We start from the raw sequence: 17,742 nt of genomic DNA, 5'->3' as shown, positions 1-17,742 counted from the left end.
GACACAAAAACAAAGGTTTCCATGATGGATTCTACACAAGGCAAAGATTTGATGTCCTGACAAAACGACTTTGGTATGTATTTCATGTTATGACATCATACCCTCTCCATGTTGATGAGTAAATGATAGTTGATGCATCATGAAAAAAGCACAATGTAGATTTTTGTTTTGTTTTAAAAGGGTGGGACTGATTTCTGTCTTTTTGGGTAGTGCTGACCAGAACTGATCCCAAAGAGAACATGAACTATCTGGAGCTATTCTGGAGCCTATCCCAGCTGACTTTGGGCCAGAGGCAGGGGACACCCAGAATTGGTGGCCAGCAAATCACAGGGCACCAGGAAACAGACAACCATTCATGTCCACACTCATACATAGGGGCAATTTTAGAATGTCCAATCAGCCTACCATGCATGTCTTTTGGAATGGGAGGAAACTGAGTACCTGGAGTAGAGTACCTAGAGAAATTCCACGCTGGCCTGGGTAGAACATGCAACCCTAAATCGGTAGCCAGCCAATCGCAGGGCACAAGGAGATGGACAGTCATGCACACTCACGTCAATACCTAGTGTCCAATCAGCCTACCATGTATGCGTTTGGAATGTGGTAGGAAACCGGAGTACCTGGAGGAAACCCACGCAGGCCCAGGCTGAACATGCAAACTCCACACTGGTGGACAGACCTGGATTTGAACCCAGGCACTCCAGTGTGAGGCCGACGCGCTTAACACTCATGCCAGCCTGCCCAGAAAGGAAAATTATTTATATATATATATATATATATATATATATATATATATATATATATATATATATATATATATATATATATATATATATATATATATATATATATATATATATATATATATATATATATATATATATATATATATATATATATATATATATATATATATATATATATATATATATATATATATATATATATATATATATATATATATATATATATATATATATATATATATATATATATATATATATATATATATATATATGTAATAATAAAAAGAATACAAAAAATAGCAATTCAGTCATGATTTAGTGTATGTAAAGTTATGACAGTATTGACATGACTAAATAACAAAATACTGCTTTTACAGTATTACATGTCCAAAAACAATAATGTAACAACAACTGACCGCTTTAATTTTGAAATGTGTGTGTGGGTGGTCCCGTTCGGATGCGAACACATGCTTCGGACGGCAAAGGCTGATAGTATATAAACCGTTTAAGTGTACTCCCATACTCGAATTTCAGGATGTGAGCCCCCAAGAGGAATAATAAACCCGCTATGAAGCTAAAAGAATTATTGAATTAAAAGGAAGAGAAATCCAAACAGCTCATTTTTGGTGTGGCAACGTGAGGACTATGGGTCGTTTTTGGATGTGCTACACCATCATTCTTTTTACCGCAATTTTAGTCGATTCAACCTCCTCGGTGGATGACGAGGAATCCTGCAGTGGTGCATTCGACGTGTATTTTGTTTTGGACAGGTAATGGATAATATACTGTTTGAGAGTAAACATAAGTGCAGTGTTCATTCGTTGCCCATGTATGGTTGTTTCAATTGGGATGTTCTCCTGCAACGTTAACCTTACTTTACCTTTTACCGTTAACTTTAACCAAGCTTGGAAAAACACATTGCAAGTTCACTTTGGCATTAATGAAAGATTACCTATATGCTCACATTCATTTTTGTAAAAAACTGTTCGTACTTCTGTCTGTAGGTGTGAATGTGGTTGTGATGAATCAATCCTGGGTGTGTCACACAAGTTGCAGAAGTACTGAATCATCCATAACCAAATAATAACAAGTGTTTATATACATTTTGATTGATTGATTGATTGATCGTTCTAGTGGACCGGTGGTGCGATTGGTTACCGTGTTGCCCTCACTGCTCTGGGGTCCTTGGGTCGTGGGTTTAAATCCAGGTCACGCCCACCTGTTTATTTTTTTTGGCAGTGGCTCCTTGGCCGGTAACCGGTCAAATAGTCGCAGGGGATATTTAGCCGGTAACCAGTCAAATAGCATTATATGACCCCATCTGGCTATTTAGCCGGTAAGAATTCTGTGTGGGGTAAATAGTAAGAAACTACGGCTATGGAGCCACTGCCTAAATAATAGTCATTACATCCCTATTCACCTAATGTTAAAATATATCAATTGGCAATAAGACATCACATTTCAATAAGATTGGTTGAATGGTTTAGAGGAGGGATGTCAAACATACGGCCCGCGGGCCGGATCCGGCCCGTCTGGTGGTTTTTATACGGCCCGGGGAAGAAAGCTGCATTGTATAAAAAATGAATTTTCGTTAAAATGTGTAGTTCTTGTATTATCCGGTAGGGGCCCCAGTGTTTTAGTACGTGCAGACAACATGAAAGCAACACTTAAATATATGTTTAACTGTGTAAAAGTGTTGTTAAAATTGCACATACTTTATTTATGTTCTTATGTTATCCTCTTGTTCATTATATATTGTTCATAATGTAAAAGGAAAATTCTGTTAATAAATATTTTGATAATTTACTCATTCTTTGCACAAATTATTAGTATTAGTGACTAATACAAAGGAAAAAGTGGGCTTATTGTTAGTTCTATGTAATTTTGCAATGAGTTTACTGGTCCGGCCCGCTTGATCTCAAATTAAGCTGTATTCGGCCCGCAGACCAAAGGGAGTTTGACACCCCTGGCTTAGAAAATCCCCTATTCACTCAATGTTAAATAATAGGTTACCAGCTACCTTCTTTTTTAGATGTTCTCTGCGGGCCTGCGTGGGTTTCCTCCAGGCACTCTGGTTTCCTCCCACATTCCAAAAACATTCATGGTAGGTTGATTGGACACTCTAAATTGCCCCTAGGTATGGCGGTAGGTGTGCATGGTTGTCTGTCTCCTTGTGCCCTGAGATTGGCTTGCTACTGATTCAAGGTGTCCCCTCCTCTGGCTTGGAGTCAGCTGGAATAGGCTACAGCACCCCCCGCGACCCTAATGATGATAAAGTGGTTCAGAAAAGGAGATGAGATTATTAATTACATGAAAAAATATAATAATTGCTACCATTTGAAACATTTGTAAAATAATAATACCAAGGAGACAGACAACCATGCACAATAACACTCATACCTAGGGACAATTTAGACCGTAATTTAGTGTCCAATCAGCCTACCATGCATGTCTTTGGAATGTGGGAGGAAACTGTAGTACCCGGAAAAAACCCATGCAAGAACATGACAACTCCACAAAGATAGACCCTTTAAATTCTTCATAAAATTTATAGAGATTATACATTACTGGTTACGGCCCCAGTCAAAACATCTCCAATCACGATACACTATAAGCACAACCACAATAAATCTTGCAGTAAATTTCAGAGTCGTTCATTTCAAAATTGATCAAAGTTAAAGGGAAAATAGTTTGCTACCTCTTTTTACACTATGTCGTCTCCTGCTGCAAAAATTTACCTTCTGGTGTGTGCCGGTTGTGTTCACAGGTCAGGCAGTGTCTCAGAACACTGGCATGAGATCTATGATTTTGTGAGGGAGCTCACCAATAAGTTTGTCAGGTGGGTCAGGAGACATTTTGTTTATCCTTACAAGTTATTTCCCCACGTATATATATCCCCATGGCCACAAGAATGTTTATTTATGGTACACATGGGAGTGTAACAATGTAGGACAAACCTATTTTGGGAAGCTGACATGTCGGACATAGCTCCAAACCATTCTGTTTAATGTTGGATAAGCTGCGTGTGATATCTTTCGGTTTACAGTATTTTACTTAGACCTGAGAGATAAAACCTTCATGTTAATTATGTAAAATATCGATACATAATATATAATATGAAATATTTTTTGTCAACAGCAATGATAATAACTTTCAATAAAATTTGATGGATTTAAACTACAATTACACTACGCAAACACCATGCGACGTGAACGCTAAATCTTGAACAACATAACTGTGTCACGCTGACACATGTTTCTAATGAGTGAAATTTGTGAATGCTGCTCTGGAATTGGCTTTCACCGGCTTGTCCATGAGTACATAATGTTGTGATGGACAATTCAGTGTACCGTATTTTCACGACTATAAGGCGCACTTAAAAATCTTAAATTTTCTCCAAAATAGACAGTGCGCCTTATAATCCAGTGTGCCTTATATATGGAAAAAACAAAAAAAACAAAAACAAAAAACCACCACTGTCGGATATTAAAAAAACACAAACGCCTGAACTGAAACAATACTGTTAAATATGCAAATGCCATCTTAGTTTACAACATCTTCCATCATATAGCTCCTCCCCCACCGCAAGATTTTATACAAAAAAACCAAAACATCTACAATGGCTGGCTCTAGAGGTGACTGTGTAGTGAGTGGTTCATACCTGCAAGTCAATAGCAATTACCGTATTTTCACGACTATAAGGCGCACTTAAAAGTCTTAAATTTTCTCCAAAATAGACAGCGCGCCGTATAATACAGTGCACCTTATAATACAGTGCGCCTTACAATACAGTGCGCCTTATATTTGGAAAAAAATGTCATTCATTGAGGGTGCGCCTTATAATGCGGTGCGCCTTATAGTCGTGAAAATACGGTACTTTATTTATTGGACTTATACATCTGTAAAAATCAACCAACTCTCTGTCTGAAAGTTTTTAAAATACACCGCAGCTGATTTGGAATTTTGGTACCAAAGCTGTGGATAGTTTCAGGGAACATGCAATCCATATTCACTCTCATTTGAACTGATATTTCCCAATAAAATGTGTGTTTTAGTCCAAGGATGAGGGTGTCCTACATTGTATTTTCAGCTCAAGCAGTTGTAATCCTGCCATTAACTGGAGACAGGTATTTTAAATCCTCCTATATAATGCAGAACCAGAGATAACCAGATTTCACACACTCTTTTATCAACATTATGTTTATTTTAACCTGTGCTGTCCACAATGGGATTTCTCACTTCGCAGGTCCAAGATAGACGAGGGTTTGACAAAACTGAGTCAAATCAAACCTGCTGGTGAAACATACATGCATGAAGGTTTGAAAGCAGTACGTACATATTCTGTATATAATTGTAGCAAGGATCCATAAAATGTACACGCTCACACAGTTATATTTGACTTCATTTCGTCAGGTGGCGGGGCAGATGAAGGCGCAAAAGACACTGTCTCGTAGCATCATTATTGTTCTGACTGATGGCAAGCTAGATGTTTACCCCTTTGAGCTCAGCATACAAGAGGTGGCACACACACACACTTTTGTAGTTTGTTGGTGTCATAATGTGAGGTATTTTATGTTTGTAGCTCACCTGTGTTCAATAATGCAGTGCATTTACTATATTTTCCCGACTAAATGTCTCACATTTTCATAGTTTGGTTGAGCCTGCGAGTGCGACTTATATACCATATTCCCAGGTGCAATTTCTTTATTTAGCCCATACAATAGATCAGGGGTGTCAGACTCCCTTTGGTCTGCGGGCCGAATACAGCTTAATTTGAGATCAAGCGGGCCGGACCAGTAAAATCATTGCAAAATTACATAGAACTAACAATGAGCCCACTTTTTTCCTTTGTATTAGTCACTAATACTAATAATTAGTGCAAAGAATGAGAACATTATCAAAATGTTTATTAACAGAATTTTCCTTTTACATTATGAACAATATATTATGAACAAGAGAATAACAAGAACATAAATAAAGTATGTGCAATTTTAACAACACTTTTACACTGGGTCAGCACGTACTAAAACACTCCGCTCCCTGGCGGATAATACAAGAACTACAAATTTTAAAGAAAATTCATATATTTCTTATACAACTCAGCTTTCTTCCCCGGGCCGTACCAAACCACCAGACAGGCCGGATCCGGCCCGGGGGCCGTATGTTTGACACCCCTGCACTAGATGCTTTGGCTCAATGGGTGCAATATATGGTAGTGATATCATGAAACATACACTAACATGCATGTTAGCATATGTTTTAAAGAAGGCAGAAGGATCAAACCTAAGTTTGATTGTGCTTTATTGACGTAATAGGAACTCACGTCATGCTCTTCAAAGCATTCAAACATCTACAAATTCGCTATTTCCATTTTAACATGTTTCTTCTAAGTTTCTGATAAAATAAAATAAAAAATCCCCCGTGCCCCCAAAAATGAACCATCTTATATATATTTTTTCCTCTTTCTAGTGTATACTGTAGTTGGTGTGACTTATCTTTTGGAAAATAGAGTAAATATGACTGAACGAAATGGTCTTTTATTACCAATGATGAGTAGAAGTGAAGTAAAGTTAATGGATAGTTTATTCCACATCATCTTCTCTTTGTCAATGTTATCTGACTTGCTGTTTACGTTGTTGCTAGGCTGACAAGGCCAGAGCTTATGGAGCTCGAGTGTACTGCGTCGGGGTCATGGACTTTGACGACAAGCAGGTAGAAGCTCTATTATATTTTCTCACAGTCACACTAAGGGGTTTATTTGTCTCTCGCTGGTCCTCCGTGTGTGTTTTTGCCTTATCTGATGAGACAGGCCTTGCTAAAAAAGGAATTATAAAGATGCGTCTTTCAGGTTAAGTTTGACCGGGCTTTTGTAGAAATATTACATGCTTTTACTTAGATGGACTTTTTAAATGAAAGAATTATGTTTAATTTGATGTCCTTGAGTTTATCCGATTGCATCTGATGCCAAAGAAAATACTACTATTTGGACTAGGTAGGAGTGGTGAGGTTCCACCTCGCAAAGCCAAACGATTTGGGGTAGAAGGCAACAAATAAATAGAAAAAGAAGCTCTTCTCATCATTCTGTTATAAATGTCAATTAATTTATTACTAATAGACACCCAATCTATTTGAAAGCTTCGCTTCAATCCCTCCCACTTCAACTCAATAAAACGCCAATGACCAGCAATGGCTGCCAGTGTTTTGATTTTGTTTTTGTAGTTTTTGTAAAAAAAAAATGGGTTGCTTGGTTTTATGCTTTTTCCCCCTGTTGTCCTTGTCTGAGTGATTGTCCATTGTGTTCGTCGTTTCTTTGCCCCTGATGTATTCCATGCCTGTTCCTTCGTGTGTTTCCCAAGTGTTCCTAATTGTCTTGTCAACCCATGTCGGTCTATGTAAACTCCACTGATTGTTATGTCATTCGTCGGATCGCCTGCATTTGTTTGTCCTCGCCATGTTTCCACGTTGCCTCGATTCCCGTTCCATATACCTCGTTCCTCGCTTTCCCGTGTCTCCTTGTCAGGTTTGGTTGTGATTTTATTTCTCAGGTTTGGTTGTGATTTTATTTCTAAGTCTTTGTTATTTTCTAGGATCCTGCTTAAGTTATTAAAGTTTTGGTTTGAGCATCAACTCCCTCGTCCTCGCCTGCTTGCCTGCGATTGGGTCCTAATTCCTTGTTACCTCACCTCGCCGTCTTGCCAAGGACATAACATTTACTGTTAATTTTTGGTCACTTCCTTTTGATTTTGGGGGCATTTCTGGGTAACTTCCTGTTGCCCTTGGGGGAAACAAATCACCTTTAAGTCACTGAATAGGAAGTCACCCAAGAGTGTCCCTGAGGGAATTGGAAGTAACTCAAAATCAACTGAAAATTACCTGTATTTGGCCTACTATTGTAATACAATGACATAATGCAATATCTTACACTGCAATATTTTAAAATTGTCTTGCCCGGACGTGACTTTTTAAATTAATTATTTATGTTTTCACTGAAACACACTTTGTGCAGTAGCACCACTAATTTCGTTATACGCATCTGTTGTATAATGACAATAAATGCTTTTTATTTGATTTGAGTGTACTCACAACTACTACTACTACCACCACTACTACTCTTTCGGCATGTCCCGTGAGGGGTCACCACAGCTAATCAACTTTTTCCATTTTAACATAGTGCAATGATTATATCTACTACAAGGCTTGATGATAAGCTTTAGAGCAGGAAGTCATTAGAGTGGTCTAATCAAATAAAGCCAGATAGCTTCCTGTCCGGCAGGAGATGAAAGCATCTTTGTTTCTTTTCCTCCTTAAAAGCTGTTGCAGATAACAAATCCAACACTGAATGCATGCTGAAATGTACACAACGTTAACAGGTTAGTCATAAATTGAGGATTCTTCTTTTATTTGTTCTTCAGCTCGCTGAAATAGCAGACAGCGGGGAGCAAGTCTTTCCCGTGTTGAGTGGCTTCCATGCTCTCAAAGATGTGGTTGGCTCGGTGAGCTCCGGTCCGGTCAAAAGCGGTGCAAATCAGTCCCGTGCTGCGGCACAATAAGAATGTGTGTACCTCCTTTGCCACACAGATTCTGAAGCAGTCCTGCTCTGAAATTTTCACTGTAGAACCTTCGAGTATTTGCGTCAACGGTAAGGTGATTGCCGTATTTTCTCACATATAAGCCGCCCCCACGTATAAGATGCACCCTTAAAATTTCCGTGACCGGACGTTTGGTCGACGGACACTTGGTCCCCGGACGTTTCGTCGAACGGACGTTTGGTCGCCGGATTCGCTCGCTCTCAAAATTATAATCATGAGAAAGAGTTTACTGTTGAAAGCGATCAACCAGGTAACCTCTCGCTCTCAACATTATAATCATGAGAGTGAAAGAACTGACCGCTGACCAAACGTCCATTCGACGAAACATCCGGGGACCAAGTGTCCGTCGATCAAACGTCCGGGTACCAAAATTGTCTTTAAATCATTGAATTGTATATCGTGTTTAAGCCCCACCCCCTGATTGACAATTCTCCCCTCCATATTCATGGTTTTAATAGGGAGTACAAATGTGTTACTTTGAAGGGAAAATCTTAAGAAAAATAATCGTCTGTGGTATTTCTAACATACTTTATGAATCAAAAGCACATAATTAGGGTCAACCAGCAGAGCGACCCAGCTTCGCTGGTCCCAACTGCTTGGGCGACAAAGTCTCCACTTTCGATGCAGCCGTGCCGGCAGTTTCCATTGTATCTTTCTGGGTCTCGGTATTGAATTTGATGCAAAACAAAATAGTCCGGATACAAAGTGATTTTTGCGCAATCGCCCCGGGCCGTAAACATTCCTTATTGGAAGTGGCCAGAAGAATGTCGAAATATTTCCCAAGTGGATCCAGCAAAAACGACAAAGTAGTTGAGATAATCCCTAACAATTAGCCCCCACAAAATGAAATATAAGGGCGCAAGTGTACGCACCACACGAGCACACATTTGACCAATTGGTATTCAAGGTGAGCAGTAAGAACTGGGCAGATACGTGCCTAAGTGTGTGCATACACGAGCCCAAATTTAAAAATCGAGCACGGTATTAACCGCATTCAAATTGGATGTACGATTTTGTCTGATGTAAATGGACAAACACACTAACGAACACTCACATTCTCAGAAATAGTAATATGTATAGGTTTAGATATAAGGAAGTTAGTAACTCATCCAGTAATTGTTTTCCTTCGGCAAAACAGAAAATAACCAACAAATAGAAACATGTTAATTTGCCGAGATCTACTGGTGAAAAAAGTATAGCAACGCTGTAAGTCTTGTGTGCATATAATCCATGCCCTTGATTCAGTCATATTTTTTTTGTTACAAATATGGCTTATATGCAGGAAAATACAGTAAATGTGGATACGTGTATCTGCTATGACGCCGCTTAGTAACGCTGCAAACAATAGCACGCATGTACGTCTGCAGAATCTTTTCATGTGGTGCTGAGAGGAAGTGGCTTCTTCAGTGGATCCAAGAGGACACGCAGTGTTCACTGCTTCCTCACGGTCGGAAAAGTAAAATTCAGTGAGTACAATGCGCTTCGAACGAGACCATCGTATTTTCCAGACTTTAAATCACTGTAATTTGTTTTCACATTGACTGGCAACAACATGTTGTATTAATATGTTCCATTAACAAGTGCCTATTTTATCTTTTGTTCCCAATTTTACTATTACAGTCATACCTCTACTTACGAATGCCTGTAGGTACAAAAGTTTCAGGTTACGAAATGTTTAATATGCAAATAAGTGAGTCGAGATATGAAAAAAAATATTCAAGCTACAAAATCCCACAAAAAGTAAATGCATTTCCTTTTCCGTTATTTTATTGTGAATTCCCCTTATTAAGCGAATAAAAACTACAAATGCAATGTGGCACATATTTTCACACACACACATAGGGCACAAAGTAAAAGTCTAAAATTTATTACAATGTGAATGGCTTTCGGCCCTGGAAAAACACACTCTTTCCACCAACTAGCCGACAAACACAGGTATTACATCTTTAACGACCTTGCTGGATCTGTGATTGGATGGCACACACACCCAATCACCCGCCGAATCCTGGACTTGGCTGTCTTTCCTTTATGTCATGTTGGCATGATATCGTCATTGTCTTCAGAAAATGACTGTCTGTGTTTATGGATGAAATGATATAACATTGTCCTGCGATTGGTTGGCCACCATTTCAGGGTGTCCTACAACTGGTAGCCTTAGTTGGCAGGGATAGGTTTCAGCACCCTATGCAACCCTTGTGAGGGAGGATAAGCGGTAAGGAAAATGAATGAGTGTGTGATATAACTTGCATATCTGTGAGTCGCGATGGAGAGTCAAACAGTAGCTGCCTTTCATCGCCTGAAGCTAGTAAACAGAAGAGGCATTATGAGCCTGAGGAAAATTGGAGGAGATGGTATTATTAGATGGAGAAATTTGAATTTGTATTCTTTCCGGAAGATGCAATGACAGGCTAATATTTTATTCATTGCATTTGTTACACGTTATGTTTTCAATAATCGCACAAAGTATACAAATGTATACCCTTCATTTTCATATTGCTTTAAACACAGGGAGAAATAATCACACAGTGATTCATTGTTGTCTTCAACCAACTTTTACTGTAATCACTCACAAAAACACATAATATACAATTAATATATATATAATATATATATATATATATATATATATATATATATATATATATATATATATATATATATATATATATATATATATATATATATATATATATATATATATATATATATATATATATATATATATATATATATATATATATATATATACATATATATATATATATATATACATATATACATATATATATATATATATATATATATATATATATATATATATATATATATATATATATATATATATATATATATATATATATATATATATATATATATATATATATATATATATATATATATATATATATATATATATATATATATATATATATATATATATATATATATATATATATATATATATATATATATATATATATATATATATATTAAAAAACAACACCAAAACAATTAGAACCCAAAACAATTGCACTTGTTCCATAAACAGTCATAACTTGTTTTACCTTATTTTTTTACAACTTAGAGAAGTCTTTAACTATTTATTCAGCAGGAGCAAACAATGGAATCTCAATAAAATAGCTTCCTTTGCTAAGACCGTCATACACTCTGCATATAATGCTAACGATAATGGCGGCTGAGGGTAGCTTGCTAAATGCTATTCCATGTGCTCCACCCGAGACTCGCACATTCACGCACACACATCAAAAGTAAACAAACATTACTAAACATTATCTTCTTTCTCACATGCTAAACACTGTATCTTGCAAACCACAATAATCACACAGAGAAATAATCACACAGCGATTCGTTGTTGTCTTCAACCAACTTTTACTGTAATGACTAAAAATATCCCGTGCCTCATCAGACATCAATAATCAAATACCAATACAGACTTTAACATATTACTCTTGTTATTTGGATGAAGGCATCAATAATCGAACTCTGATAAACATCCAATCCAAACCTAGTTGTAATCCCCAACATGCAATCATTAATAACTTAAACACTTTAGCATGTCACACAAACACTGTATAAAGAATTCATCAAAATGATCTAACACTGTAACTACAAGACAACTATTTTTGTGACTTCAATGTAAAAAGTAAAAAGATCCCCCTTCTTGGTTGTGTCACCGTAGGCCAGAAGGCAACAGTGATAGGTGAAGGTCTCCTGCTATGTCCTCCCCCTGTGCTACTACATGAGGTGGGACAGTAAGTATGCGCATGAGCATCCATGCATACATACACGCATCATTTTTCAGGCCTGAACTATATTATTAAACATTTTTTTGAATGGCTAAATATCTTATTGTGTCACTTATGGTCACCAATTCAAGAGAAGTCACATAAAACCACACTGATTTAGGTAGCCCAATATATACTGTATTTGATTTGTTTGTATGCATCAACATGACACCTGCATTCTGATGTGGAATAAAACACCTGAATGACCATCATATTAGCTTGGTGGTGCTTTTGTGCATGTGTTATACGTTTCTTTAAGCATTTTTGAAGTGGCACCCCTACTTCGCGGAAATTCACTTATCGCGGGTGGTCCCGGTCCTCATTAACCGCGATAACCGAGGGATTGCTGTATATCAATTAATGTAAAAACATGATAATAATAGGGTCGACAGAGGTTGACAGCTCTGCATTCGCTACCGTTTCCTGACCCACGATTAACGCATGGATCTTAACCTTTCATCCTCACCACTGTGTAAATAATACCAATTGTGTAGTTTTCTGCATGAGGCGACTATAAGGCGCACTTAAAAGTCTTAAATTTTCTCCAAAATAGACAGTGCGCCTTATAATCCAGTGCGTCTTATATATGGAAAAAACAGAAAATCAAAAACGAAAAACCACCACTGTCGGATATTAAAAAAACACAAACGCCTGAACTGAAACAATACTGTTAAATATGCAGATGCCATCTTAGTTTACAAAATCTTCCATCATATAGCTCCTCCCCCACTGCAAGATTTTATAAAAAAAAATCCCAAACATCAACAATGGCTGGCTCTAGAGGTGACTGTGTAGTGAGTGCTTCATACCTGGAAGTCAATAGCAATTACCGTATTTTCACAACTAAAGGCGCACTTAAGTCTTAAATTTTCTCCAAAATAGACAGTGCGCCTTATAATACAGTGCGCCTTATATATGGAAAAATGTCATTCATTGAGGGTGCGCCTTATAATGCGGTGCGCCTTATAGTCGTGCAAATACGGTATGTAAAAAAAAAAAAAAAAAAAAAGGCATGAACTTGATCTTCTTGCAGGACAGTTGAGGTGCTGGTCAGTTTGGATAACGGGCAATCTTACATCTCTGCTCCTATCGCCATTTACGCCACTGGCTGTGTGAGTATCAGTCTAGTCATGAATAGAGTCAAACATACAAATATGAAACAAAAAAGAAGTTCTATTAACTCATTGGTTACCATTGACAATGATGTGGGCAGGCAGATGGGATTTGGGTGTTGTGGCTGCTGTTGGCTGCTTTGCTGGTTCTGCTTCTTGCTCTCCTTTGGTGGTTCTGGCCTCTGTGCTGCACTGTGGTGAGTGGGCTCATGTATTAGGTAAAACAAAGTCAGTAATAGCCATATTGGAAAGCGACTCTGCTTTTCTCCACCACAGGTGATTCAAGACCCTCCACCCTCTCGCCCACCTCCTCCCATGCTTGTGAGTATACCACAGGGTCAAAAAATAGAGCAGAACACAATCAGGAAACAGTCGATAAATTATATTTAAGCACAGAAATCGATTAGTGGAGGAATTTTTTGATAAATTCTGTTTTGCGATTTGGAAAATACTACTGACTATTATAGCAACATTATTTCCCTTATTGGCCTAAGTTCGCCCTCAAGTAATCAAACATCATTAGGTGTCACATTTGGAATGGTCATATTGTCTAAATATATATTGTAAAATTCCAAACTTAGCTTATGGCCAGACTACCCTGATCTCAGTGAGGATAAAGCAGTTCAGAAAATGAATGAATGATAAAGTAATTACCTTGAAATTGTCTCTAGGAAAAATAATTTCCATGGTGTTTGTTTATTGTTGTCTGTTAAAACAAGATAATCTTATCTCATCTCATCTCATTTTCTGAATGGGTTTATCCTCATTAGGGTCACAGGGGGTGCCAAAACCTTTCCCAGCTGACTGGCTCAGAGGCGGGGCACACCTTGAATCGGTGGCCATACCTGGTGGCAATTATAGTGTCCAATCAGCCTACCATGCATGGTTTTTGGAATGTGGGAGGAAATCGGAGTACCTAGAGGAAACCCACACGGGAGAACATGCAAACTCCACACAGTTGGAGCAAAATGGATTTGAACCCAGGACCCCAGAGCTGTGAGGCCAACGCGTTAACCACTCACCCCACCGGGCCGCAATATGATGAAAACATACAATGAATATTCCACCTAGCGTCTTTTGGCTTATCTTTGCTGCTGTTATTGTAAAGGAGGAAGAGGATGTGTTGTCCCCAAAACACAGGTGGCCCACAGTGGATGCCTCATACTATGGAGGACGAGGCCCTGGTGGAATCAAACGAATGGAGGTGATTTTAAAAAGTGTTTTTGATTTGCAAACCAAATAATAAAAATATGTTTCTGGTTGCTTTTATTCCACAAACAGGGGGTGTAACCCTAACCTATTACATCCACACTATATGTATAAACATATACAGTACTGTGTTCTGTAGGTCCACTGGGGCCAAAAAGGTTCCACAGAGGAAGGCTCGCGGCTGGAGAAAGCCAAGAACGCCATGGTCACCATGCCAGGTGAAGCAGAGGACAAGATCATCCCTCTACCACCGGCGAGGCCTCCACCTGTTTACAACCCCCTACCAGAGCCCAAGTGGTACACTCCCATCAAAGTGAGAGATATAGTACCCCAATTTTTTACAGTTGGCTGACCAACCCTTGCATTGAATAACATCAGTGCAATGTATTTATTTGTTGCTTTGCGTTTTCCTCAGGGGCGTTTTGATGCATTGATGGCATTGTTGAGGGGGCAATACGATAGAGTGGCAATTATGAGGCCAACAGCTCATGACAAGGTAAAGTTTACTCGTGAATCCTCACAATATCTTTCAGTCAATTGAAAGTACAGTGTTCCCTCGCTACTTCGCAGTTCAGCTACCGCGGACTCAGCTTCGCGGATTTTTGGGGATTTTTTTTTTTTTTAAATACAAATATTACATCGAGACAACATATTTTACAGTGTTTTTGTTATAACATGAATTGCACTCTCTCTACCTTATTATTTGTATTCTATATGGTGTACTGTATACATGGGGGGGGGGGGGGGGAATTGGGGGGAATTAAATTCAAATTAAGCATTTTTGAATGGGAATCCCTACTTCGCGGAAATTCACTTATCGCGGGTGGTCCCCATTAACCGCGATGATCGAGGGAGCACTGTATTATCATTGAATTTTGTTTTTCTTTCAAGTAAGCAATCCTGCATACAATAACAGATATTATTTAGATATATGCTAATAAAATAGAATGTTACTTTATCTCAGTAGTTCAACTTTTTTTTAAAGCTTCAACCAAGTAGTGAATCCATGATTTTTAGTTCCAAACAAATGATCTAAAATTGTTCTATAGTCTGTATCCCTTAAACTAATAATTTTTTGGTTCTGCTTATCATGTTTAGGTCTAATTTCCATATAAATTTTTTAAAATAATTTTTTACAATTTCCTGATTGTTTTTATCTGCAGGGCCGTTGCATCAACTTCAAAAAAGTTCACTCAGATGGATAAAATTTGTATTTTCGACCAAACATGTTTGTTTTGAGTGATCAAAAATGTAAATAATTATTGTAATTCTACACATTTAGCCTGGTTCTGTTTCAATTAAATATGATTTGTCTCTTTGCCCCAAAAAATATACTAAAATATACAAAAATTTTGATTGATTCAGTTTTTTGTTTATTTGCAAGAAAAATATAGCTGACTTTTCACAATGGTTTAGTACATGTGCAGGTATAAACATGTAATACACAAAAAAGTTTGAACAAAAGTAGAAGGAATTTTTTTATAAACATTTACAACAATCACATTGATCCAGACGTCTCCCATTGTAGAAGAGAGCCATGGAGGATGACTTGTTTCCTATTTAAACTGTTCATTAAAAACGTGCACTTCTATCAACGCTGAGCTGGTGATTTGTGTGAATAATGCCTTACAAACCAGCATGGTAATTACATGGAATTTTTTTTTAAAAAAGTCTACTTTCTGATACATGTTAATACTATAGGAATAAAGTCCAGTTAAAGGGTTAGATACAGATGAAGTGCCTTGCTTAGCTTGCATGACATTAGACAAAGCGTTTACCAAAAGTGCCACAACGTCGTAGATCATGTCAAATCATTGCAGTCATTTAAAATGAAGTGCTCAACAAGACGAAAAGGCATAATGTTTGGTTCTGGATCTTTATCTATTGTGTTGCAACAAAACACTTTGGTCCTCAACTTTTTCAGATTTCACAAAATATACTGTTGTGGTGTTTTTGTAAGTGTTTGCTGGACACATCTCTTTCCATACGGGTGGGAATTGCTCAAGTCCATCCAAATTTTCCAAGACAGTCTCGACAGTAAGTGCCTCAGATAAAAATGATGATCCGGTCATGAAATCATGCAGTAACTAATCCTTCAACAGAGAAGGGCTTCAATGGCAAAACAGTATACCTCCGATCATATAAAAGTTGTTCGCTCATTGAAGGTGATCATTCACTGGCAGTTCTCATAGTTTTAAAGGATTAAATGTCCATCTCCATAAAAGGAATCCAGTGAGCTCAAGACTTACACTGAATTGCATATCTGAGAAAATTCAGATAGCTCTTTGCATGGTTTAGCATACACATATATGGCCATTTATTTTTAACAGGCTATTTGACATGTTTATTTACACTCTGCTGAGTGGAACAACTCATCCTTATGATCGATTCTCACGATGCAAAAGGGAGGATCTACAGGAGGGAAAAGAAGAACAAATTAAAACATTACTCAGCATGTCTGTGATCACTTCTATGAATTTTAACTCACCGGAGAGATCGACGACTATCCTTCTCCATATTGTTTTCTGGGCCTTCACTCTCATAAGAAGCAAGGTGCAACTCTGCACAGACAAAATAACCATATGCAAATTACAACCCAGAGAGAAAACCAAATATATCACTTCAATTGTTGTACAGGGGCCATTTGACACTAATCCAATGAAAACCACTACAGTGTTCCCTCGGTTGTCGCGGTTAATGGGGACCGAGACCACCCGCGATAAGTAAATTTCTGCGAAGTAGGGATTCCCCTTCAAAAAAGCTTAATTTGAATTTAATTCCAAAATTTATATATATATATTTTTTTATATTTTATTTTTTTACCCCCTGTATACAGTACATCATATAGAATATAGGTAGAGTATTTTTTTCCCCCAACAAAATCCGCAAAGCTCTGAGTCCGCGGTGGCTGAACCGCGAAGTACCGAGGGAACACTGTACAGGCAAAGGTAAAATAACCAATAAGTAAAATTCAACTGTATTGACATTAATCAAAGAGGTGATTGTCTACACACATTAGAGTGAGGAAAAATTATATGTACTGGCAGCCATGTGTTGTGTAATAAAGACCAAAACAAGAAGGTAAAAAGCAGTTTAACTAACCGTCTTCGGCAAAGATCGGCGTGGTAACCAGATACTGCAGGATCCTACGGTCTCTGTCAAATGGGCAAATCACCTGACGCCACACAAGGAACTCGCTAACCTGCTTCGCCAGCTCCCAAAGTTTCTGGGAACAAAAAAAAAAAATCTAAAATTAGAACATTTAGCCTGAAGGGGGCAG

At 37.8% G+C, this 17,742-nt stretch overlaps 2 protein-coding genes across 8 annotated transcripts in view; one reads left to right on the top strand and one right to left on the bottom strand.

The window, feature by feature from the left end:
* Window positions 1–1,200: 1,200 nt before the first annotated feature.
* Window positions 1,201–16,117, top strand: LOC144210439 (anthrax toxin receptor 2-like). Of its 7 annotated transcripts, none has more exons than XR_013329386.1 (18): window positions 1,201–1,516; window positions 3,514–3,585; window positions 4,802–4,873; window positions 4,993–5,074; window positions 5,160–5,264; window positions 6,390–6,458; window positions 8,159–8,239; window positions 8,325–8,385; window positions 9,703–9,801; window positions 12,036–12,108; window positions 13,175–13,253; window positions 13,355–13,450; window positions 13,530–13,574; window positions 14,032–14,249; window positions 14,362–14,457; window positions 14,602–14,775; window positions 14,878–14,958; window positions 15,626–16,117. XR_013329386.1 is itself a non-coding variant. In XM_077737105.1 (17 exons), the coding sequence occupies exons 1-17, from the start codon at window positions 1,392–1,394 to the stop codon at window positions 15,665–15,667; spliced, it is 1,452 nt and encodes a 483-aa protein (XP_077593231.1). In that variant the 5' UTR covers window positions 1,201–1,391; the 3' UTR covers window positions 15,668–16,117. The 7 variants fall into 7 exon arrangements, 4 of the variants coding, with proteins under 4 accessions (XP_077593231.1, XP_077593233.1, XP_077593235.1 ...); XR_013329385.1 differs by having other exon boundaries at window positions 14,587–14,775; XM_077737105.1 differs by lacking the exon at window positions 14,032–14,249.
* LOC144210438 (ras-GEF domain-containing family member 1B-B-like) overlaps window positions 15,813–17,742 on the bottom strand; it is a 16,835-nt gene continuing 14,905 nt past the window's right edge. The window contains exons 11-13 of the mRNA XM_077737104.1: window positions 17,565–17,688; window positions 16,951–17,023; window positions 15,813–16,874 (exon numbers count right to left, since the gene is read on the bottom strand). Coding sequence (XP_077593230.1) covers window positions 16,841–16,874; window positions 16,951–17,023; window positions 17,565–17,688 — 231 coding nt within the window. The 3' untranslated portion in view covers window positions 15,813–16,840. The remainder of the gene's footprint in view (window positions 16,875–16,950; window positions 17,024–17,564; window positions 17,689–17,742) is intronic.

Source organism: Stigmatopora nigra, chromosome 17, assembly GCF_051989575.1.
Source record: "Stigmatopora nigra isolate UIUO_SnigA chromosome 17, RoL_Snig_1.1, whole genome shotgun sequence".
Lineage (NCBI taxonomy): Eukaryota > Metazoa > Chordata > Actinopteri > Syngnathiformes > Syngnathidae > Stigmatopora > Stigmatopora nigra.
This window is presented reverse-complemented; position numbering and strand designations above follow the sequence as displayed.